Below are 8,517 nucleotides of genomic sequence, written 5' to 3'. Positions count from 1 at the left end.
GCTGAACCAAAGGAGAATTAACCTTGAGAAGCACAGGGTGCAGCCCTTTTTCAAGAGGGACAAAATTTATGAGTTGTTTAAATTAAGAATGATGCAGAAAACTTTGGGTTTTGTCACTGATCTTGTTATTTTAATAGGCAGTGTTACGCAGTTCCCTGGAATATGTGTGTTCTGTCTGAGGGAGTGCTGTTTGGTCACAGTCTGAGTGCCTCACTGGCCACCCCAACACTATGGGCCAGAGAGTGTTGGCTGGAGCAAAAAATGGAGAGGACAGCTCTTCTAGGGGCTGGAAAAAAACCTCCCAAAGCTGGCTTTACTACCTTTTCTTAGCTGTCATCTTCCAACATAATTTCTATGGGGGGCAGTAATTTTTGAAGTTGGCTTCAGATTTCTCTGTTCAGCCTTCCCTTTGCATGCAGCCTGGATAGCTCTTTTTCAAAAAAATTCAAGAACTAGGAGAGATAAGGCTGTTTTGTTAGTCGGCCATGCTTGTCCATTTACTTAACTCCATTCATCTTTAGTGAAATAGATAGAGCTACCGCTGACCTTCCCAGGAAGAAACTGGCAGAGAAATGAAAGCTTTTTCAAGAGAAAAGGCGCTTTTTGTTTAACTTTCATGAGTTTTTTAGCTGGTAGCTGGATTGAATTAGACTGCTTTGAATTAGTAGACGGAAGACTTTGAAAGCTTGCTTGTATGCGTTTCTGTTGGGATGTAATTATTCATTTTTCTTGATATTATTTTTATTTTGCTTTCATAGGAGAAAGCCAAACAGGAACAACGCAAAAAACTGGGTGAAGATGAAGAAACAATTCCTCCGGAGTACAGATTAACGGAAGAAAAAGTAATTTATTTAATGTGCTTAATCTTACTCTCCTTTCATTCTTCAGTGTGTGTGGATGAAACTGAAGCTCCATTTAATTTTGAAATGTTGATGTTTAGTTCAGCCATTTTTCTAGTAAAAATTCCAGTTTGTAGTTCCTGAATATCTGACATCTGTTATTAGATGCCTGCAGAGGCACAGATGTGGTTTAGACTGAAGTATCTACTCACAAGTAATTTGGGCTGAGATTAGTGCGCTGGCATCTTACATTAGCGTCTTGTATTTTGGAACTTAATTGTGAGTGGTCAAAGCTCTTAAAAAAAGCAACACATCAAGGTGGCACTTTTACAAATGTTGTTTGACACAAGGTTCAGCATTTGCACAGCCCCTGCCCCAGCTGCCGGTGTCAGGAGATCTGATCCCGCTGGGCTCTGCATCCAGGACTGCTGTGACCAGCCTGGAAGTTGGGGTTTGGTTTATTGTTTGTGCCGTTTCCATGGAAATCGGAACACAAAGCTGAGAAACTCAGAATCCCACATACTGAATGGCTTTTAAGTTACAGGAGCTGGATTTTTTAAATGACACCTTGAGTAGCAGTGGTCGATGCTCGAGGTTATTGGTTAGATGATTTTCTTGTGCAATACTGTCTTGTTCAGAGTACTTGTTTTGCATCTCAGGAATGCTTGGTTTGATATAATGGGATTTTTATTTTGCAGGGTAAAGATGGAAAACCCCTCTTACCAAAGCCAGAAGAAAAGCCCCAGGTAAAAAAAAAAAAAAAAAAAAAAAAAAGAAGTGAATATTAACATAAATGTTTCATTCATTAATTACTTGTCCAAATGACAGTAAGGTCTCCCAGTCTTAACTTGAAAAATAGAGATGGACTGTGTTACTTGCTTACTTTGTAACAGATGAAAAGGCTTAAAAGCCTATTTTTTTTTCTCTTTAATGATAGCCTATGAGTGAAAAAGATCTTTTAGAGGGTTTAACAGAGGGATTTTCCTGTTCTCCATCACCATCTGGACCAACAGCTGTAATAAAGGTGAGTATATTTGATTTCTCATTTTCAAATTGTTACAGTAATCTTGATGTTTTATTTGTTGCCCTTCAAGTTTATCTAAACTTTCATAAATAAATTTAAATAACTAAACATTTAAAGTATTTTTTCCAATAAATATGAAAGCGGGACTTCAGTAATAAGAAACAAAGCTTAGTTAGTTAGTTGTCATGTCGTTTTACAAGTTGCTTGCATAAGTCATACTTTGCAGCTGAGAATTTAAAAAGTGATACTTGGGAATATGGATGGGTTTGGTGAAATCTTGACTCCTCTGAAGTCTCATTAAACCTGCCTCTGACTTGAGCTGTGCCAAGGTTTAACTACGTTGAGATAGAAGGTTTGATGTGGACAAACCAAGACACGAAGCTGTTGCACACTGCCTCTCCCAAAGGAGTTTCAATGTGAAATAAGTAGAGCTTCTAATTAAAAAAAGAAGTCCTAGAAGTAAACTGTATGGGCATTGCCTTTTAAGTGTGTGGGATGTGATACATATTTTTCTTTAGTCCTCTGTGTTAGTTATAACTCTCTGTGCTGTTTCAGAAAACAAAAAAGGAGGGTGGAAAGCCCACTGAGTCCTCGGACGTTATCTCTGCTGCTACAGTTTCTTCAGTGCACTCTGCAGCTCCTCGAGCTTCTACCTCAGTAAGCAATCCTTATCTCAAACTAAGGTCTACTGATCATAGAGTCATAGGATCGTAAAGACCTCTGAGATCATCAAGTCCAACCATCAACTCAATACCCCCATGACCACTAAACCATGTCCCCAAGTGCCATGTCTGCACGTTTTTTTAACACCTCCAGGGATGGGGACTCCACTCCTGCCCTGGTCAGCCTGTGTCAGGGCTAGTCAACCCTTTTGATGAAGAAATTTTTCCTCATATCCAGTGTGAACCTCTCCTGGTGTGATTTGAGGCCGTTTCCTCTTGTCCCATCACTTGTTCCTTGGGAGAAGAGCCCGACCCCCCTGGCTGCCCCATCCTGCCAGGGAGCTGCAGAGAGCAAGAAGGTCTCCCCTCAGCCTCCTCTTCTCCAGCGGAACAGCCCCAGCTCCCTCGGCCGCTCCTCCCCACACTTGATCTCCAGACCCTGCCCCAGCTCCGTTGCCACACGCTCCAGCACCAAAATGTATTTCTTATGTTGTAGTGCCCAGAACTGCCTAGAACACCCCACTAGAGCTGAATTACGAGTGGAGTGGAGTGGAGCAGAGCAGAGTAGAGTAGAGTAGGGTGGAGTAGTTCAATGTCCTTGTTGTGAGGGGCCCAAAACTGTGAGCACAGCGTTGGAGGTGTGGCCTCACCAGTGACAAGCACAGGGGACAATGCCTTTCCTAATGAAGAGATATGGGAGTATGATCAGGCCAGTTTTACCAGTATCAACTGTTCCAAAGTTAAATAATTCATACTGGCTGTTAGATGGGAAAGAAACCGTTCTGTTTGGGATAAAAACAAAAGTGTAAGTTTCTGGACACTTCCTGTCCACCTGCCTGCTAAGAGTGGATGCTGCTCGTGTTTCAGCCTGCCTTTGAAACCTGCTTGGAGCAGGAGGTGCCCGTCCTGTGCCAGTTCCTTGGGTTACGGAAGACGTCAGGGATGTGCATCTCCTGTCAGGGCAGTTCCTTGTCCATGGTTACATTATTTGGCTTGGGCCTTGAGCAGAACCACACCTTTCTTTTCCTGGTTAGGTAATGAGAACATTTAGAGTACTAATAACAGTACCTGCTTTTAATGATTCTGTGATTCTAACCCTGGGAGAACTTCCCGTGAGGTCGGATGGTTCCTCACTCTCTGTGTGGTGCGAGCTCCCTCTGCTGTCTCCAGCCTCATTTGAAAGGGGAATACAAAGCTCCCCACACCAGGATTTTAGATGGTTTTAAGGGCTTTTTTCCTAACCAGTGTTTAAATAAAACTGGTGTGGTGAACTAGCAAAAGACTGTACATATTGTGAAGATAAAAGTGGTAAAAAGTTTTTAAATCAGATTGATGCTTCCCTAGCGGCTGATGTGCAGGGATAATGGTGTTTGCAAAACGAAAGGCAATTACAGAAAGCCAATCTTTTCATAGAACTGCTCTCATTAGATCAGTTAGGCTTATGTGTAACAAAACAAAACCATTAAAATAAATTTCCTACCCACTTCTTGAAATTACGTTTTCGATGGGTCTAAACATTCAGTAGTCTTTCCCCCAGCTGTTGCACTACAGTGTGATTACAAAGGGAGAGCTGATTGTTCATTGTTCGCTGCAGCTGACAGTTCATTAGTCAGTACTTATATTAGCTTGACCGATTAAGTAATTTTTACCACACATTTGCTTTCACAAATGTGTTTATGCTTCGTTAGGGAGGAAAAGAGATGGATGACGCCTTGAATCTCCTGTCCGATTCCCTGGGACAGAGGGAACCCGACCCTGATGAGAACAAACCAGTTGTGGATAAAGTAAAGGTAAGAAGACATGCTGAAAATTCTGCAGTCAGGGGAAAAAAATGAACAAAAAAATCCCCCAAAACTGAACAACAACAAAAATATAAGATACCTAGCTTACTTCTTAGAGATTTTTTATTTAATAAATGATGTACTGCAATACTTCTTATATTCTCATAGTATAGGGCATGTAATTTTCAGATGTAGGAGTAAGGTTACCAGAAAAAAAAGGAACAAAATACTCTTATGTAGTCCTGTATGTAGCCAGATTTTCATAGAATGATCTATGATTCTATGATTCTCTATCAACCACTCTTCAATCAGCTGGATTATTTGTGTGTGCTGTCAAAAATCTTGAATTAGTTAATATACTTCAGCTACTTGGAGGTAAGTGTTGAAATATTACAGGAAGTTTGCAGTAATTTTATTTCAGTGCCTTTTATTGTCATCAGTATAGTTATTTTTCTGGTGTCTTCTCTGGCCTCTGCTTCTAAAAATAATTTTGTGACCTTCTTTTTGTCAAACTTTGACTTTTATAAGCCTGCAGATACCAAGTTCATCATGGGACACGCTCATTTAATCAGTCCCATTTTTCAACCTGCTTGTTTCTGCTTGTTTTGTCTTCATGCAGTCTTTCTTCAGATAATTGTATAAAGAGCTTTCCTCTAATAAGAAAATCAGACATATTTCTGCATAATAGCAGTAGTAATAGTAAAGTGTATACTGAAATAATTGAGGTAAAGGCTGTTACTGCGGGAAAAATGCACCATGGGCTGTCCTAACTAATGAGCGCTCTGACCTACTGTTTGCTAATTTTTCTAGTTTAAGTATTAAAGATGGTAAAAAATCCAATCCTTTCAGGAAAAAGCTAAATCTGAACACAAAGACAAACTTGGAGAAAGAGATGATACTCTCCCACCTGACTATCAAAAACTTCTGGAGTCGGGTGAGCAGGTAAGGAGAAGCTTTGTTGGTTTTTATTTGCAACACGAGAAATTTGTGCGTGTGAGCCAACCTGTCGTTTGGAATTGCGGGGAGCAGGGAAGAATTCCCAATGTCACATGGAAGAACTTGTATTTTATAACAAAGTTGACGGGTTTAAAATGTCTCTTTCCTCTTCCCAAGGGCAAACCAGTAAAGCCAGGAGCAAAGGATGATGTGAAACGCAAGGAATGGAAGGTAGTGTTTACGATATTTCTGTCCTGTGTTTGTTCCATGCTGTGTGTGCTCGGATTTTTTTTTCGAACTTGTGTCGTTGTAAGCTCAAGGCATGATCCGCTGCAAATTCTCGTAAATGCTGATGAATGCAGTAGACAGTAGTGACAGTGTGGACAGTAAAACTTTTGTGAAGAGTTACTCTTCACAATAAATACAGTTGTTATGCACAGCTACACTGTGAATGTTCAGTTCCAGTATTCAGAGAAATTTGGTATCTTGGAAAACTCCTATAGACGCCTCTGTTCTAACATATGCGTGGGACTCAGGTGTGGGCATTTTTTATTAATATAAAGGGATAATTAAAGCAGACAGGAATTCCTGAACTATTAATTAGACTGCAGGAGGACTTGTGTATTGTGTGACGTCAGAATTAAAACTGTTGCAGAAGCCTACAGATGACTCCGCAGCTATTGATGCCCTGTCAGGTGACTTCGACACTTGTGCGAAGGCTCCTGCCACACCAAAGCAGTCACAGGTAGGACATTTTCTACTAATAAGTGCAAAATAAACAGTTTTTCACTACTCTTAAAGTTATGTACAGCTGCCTTTGTCTCTTATGTGCTCCTGATCCCTGCCAGCCCAACTCTGCCTCTTTCCTGCAGTAAGGAGAAAGCGTAAATCACAAGAGCTTTCATCCTTGAGCAAAACAGAGTATTAGCAGTCAAACATTAAATCCTTTGTACAGACAGAGCTGTGGAAGCGTAACCAGCTCACAACTGAAAAACTGCACCAGCTTCCTTAAGCTCATAGCAGGAGGCACCCAGATACCGAGTTTGTTCATAAAATGTTGATAACTATTCTCTGTGCTTTCATGCTGTGGGGGCTGTGAGGGAACAGCTTCGAAAGGGGGGTTCAAATCACATGTAATTCCTGTGAAGAAATAGCCGTACGTCCAAAACACTCTCCTGGCCATGGCAGCCTTTCCCCAAGTGGTTCTCCTGACGTTGAATCCTCGGGCAGCTGAAGACAAACCATGGGTGTTTTAAGGGCTGTTTTATCTTGTTAGGAACCCCGCAGCTGAACCTTTTACTGCAAAATTATTGCTTTGCAGTAAACAGAGAATCTGCCCATATGTACCAGCCTCTTTATCTGCGTGTGCTCTCTGCCGCCCTGCTCTGCCCGGCGTTGAACACGGCTCCAGGTTCCAGCTCTGATCACCTGCCTGCTGGTGTCCTGTGCCGAGCTCTCTCCTGCCTCAACCACCGCGTTTGAAACGATGTGTTATGGCAGGCATCGAAGAAGGAGCCATCAGTTGTCTACTTTGTTTGTAACTGAGGTTATTTTTCTTCTCTGGAGTGTAGGACAAAAGCGGAAAGGACGCGATCACCACAAAAGAAACACCAAAGGCTAAAGGAAAACGCAAAGACCCTAAAACGGTAGAAGCACATGTGTTGTGATATGGGCGGTCGTGGTGGCCATATGCTGTAAATGTGAAACACGGGCACTGGGTTTAGGATTTGTATTATATGGATGTTACTCTGGGGAGAATTTTACATCAACATGTTGAATTCAGTCAATTTCTGTTAAGGGTGTGTAGGAGAAGAGCACCTATTCTCTGGGAAAGTTTTAATAAATGGAGGCTAAAATATGTTTGTTTCAGAGCCAGTGAGCTCTTCTGCAGGGGGCTCGGTGCATGTTTTCCAGGCTTCTCACTCCTGTGTCTGATGATGTGTTACTGTTCACATGCTTACACTTTCCTCGGGATCCTCTTCGCTTCTCTCTTTTCTTAACAACTTTGAACAACAGCACTCTGAAAGTTATTAGAATGCATTCCTTCAACCACACATCTGTTTCTCAAGTTACTATTGTAATTTATTTTTTTAAAAATGAATGAAAACGTACTTATAATCATAAATAAGCATGTGGGATTAATCTGGTGGGAAAGGGAAGGCAGTATTTCTCTATTTTTTTTTTTAAAGAAATAGGTTGCTTGTATTTTGTCATCCAGAAATACAGAAAATAGATTTACTCAAGGGTGAAACTTTTCCAGTCACACTGTTCTCTCGTGGGAGATGTGCAGGTAGATGCCTGAATTGGACAGTAACATCTGCTCTGCAAATTTTATGTTTCACATTTTGAGTGATGTGATTTTTCTTCATTATGAAATTGCCACACGTGCATTTTGTGTAACAACAGAACTGTCTTACAGTTTTCAGTGTAAAATCACAAAATGTAAGAGGACATTGAGAAATAGGGTACGACAAGGTCAGCCACAGCCTGCTTTACCTGAAAAAAAACAAGTGATGGTGGAAAAATGAGCAAACATGTACAAAACAGAAGTTACAGATACTGTTGCTAAACTCTGTGTATTTCAAGTGCAGATCATAGTCCTGTCTGAACAGTATCTGCCACTGTTTTATTCTGGATTTTAGCTTGTTTCACAGTTTCTTACTCTCTCATGCTTCTCTTGCTCTTTAGCCAGTGGGACAGTCCTCCAGCAGCAAACCTGAGAAGCAGAAAACAAGCTAAACATTAACATCGCTGGGTGAGATTTCCTCCTCTCTGTTCTTTTAACTGAACCAAGATGTGGTTAGAGTCAGTCACTACACTTTGAACTTCAGTGCTTCTAGCCAGAAAAGGCTCTCGGTGGTTTTTTTCAAGCCCTGTGTCCATACGGTTTGTACAGAATCACTTCATGTAGCCAGGTTCCTTTAGGTTCACGTAACTAAGGAGTCCAAGGCATGATATACAGCTTCCCTAGTGAGACCTCTTTACAGATTATTGAACACCAAGCACCTCTCTAGTAGTAGTTTTTATCTTTAGGATCGTGAGCTTCTGTTGTTATTTCAGGTGCATCCTCTTCTGATACCAAGAGTCCCTGGATTTCTTTCTGTCACTAGAGATTTATGTTTTCAATAATTCTGCTCAAATTTATTTTGTGATTTTTTTTTTTTTCCAAGTTAAAGAAGATAAGCACTCTTAATTTTTTTTTTTCTTTCCCCCAGGATCTTGGCACATCATGTAAAACATCTTCTTTCTGTTGGTGGATGATTATTCCTGAAGAA

General features: G+C 40.9%; 1 protein-coding gene across 1 annotated transcript in view; it reads left to right on the top strand.

Annotated features, from left to right (window-relative positions):
• CAST (calpastatin) overlaps nucleotides 1-7,988 on the top strand; it is a gene marked incomplete at its 5' end in the record, with an annotated part of 17,049 nt that extends 9,061 nt beyond the window's left edge. Inside the window, 10 exons of the mRNA XM_009870958.1 lie at nucleotides 759-842; nucleotides 1,538-1,585; nucleotides 1,777-1,863; nucleotides 2,419-2,520; nucleotides 4,214-4,315; nucleotides 5,156-5,248; nucleotides 5,420-5,473; nucleotides 5,898-5,987; nucleotides 6,809-6,888; nucleotides 7,931-7,988. Coding sequence (XP_009869260.1) covers nucleotides 759-842; nucleotides 1,538-1,585; nucleotides 1,777-1,863; nucleotides 2,419-2,520; nucleotides 4,214-4,315; nucleotides 5,156-5,248; nucleotides 5,420-5,473; nucleotides 5,898-5,987; nucleotides 6,809-6,888; nucleotides 7,931-7,988 — 798 coding nt within the window. The remainder of the gene's footprint in view (nucleotides 1-758; nucleotides 843-1,537; nucleotides 1,586-1,776; nucleotides 1,864-2,418; nucleotides 2,521-4,213; nucleotides 4,316-5,155; nucleotides 5,249-5,419; nucleotides 5,474-5,897; nucleotides 5,988-6,808; nucleotides 6,889-7,930) is intronic.
• Between the last annotated feature and the right edge of the window lie 529 nt (nucleotides 7,989-8,517).

This window comes from Apaloderma vittatum, unplaced genomic scaffold (assembly GCF_000703405.1).
Source record: "Apaloderma vittatum isolate BGI_N311 unplaced genomic scaffold, ASM70340v1 scaffold21980, whole genome shotgun sequence".
NCBI classification, from domain to species: domain Eukaryota; kingdom Metazoa; phylum Chordata; class Aves; order Trogoniformes; family Trogonidae; genus Apaloderma; species Apaloderma vittatum.
Note: the sequence above shows the minus strand (reverse complement) of the source record. Positions and strands in the feature narration are given on the sequence as shown.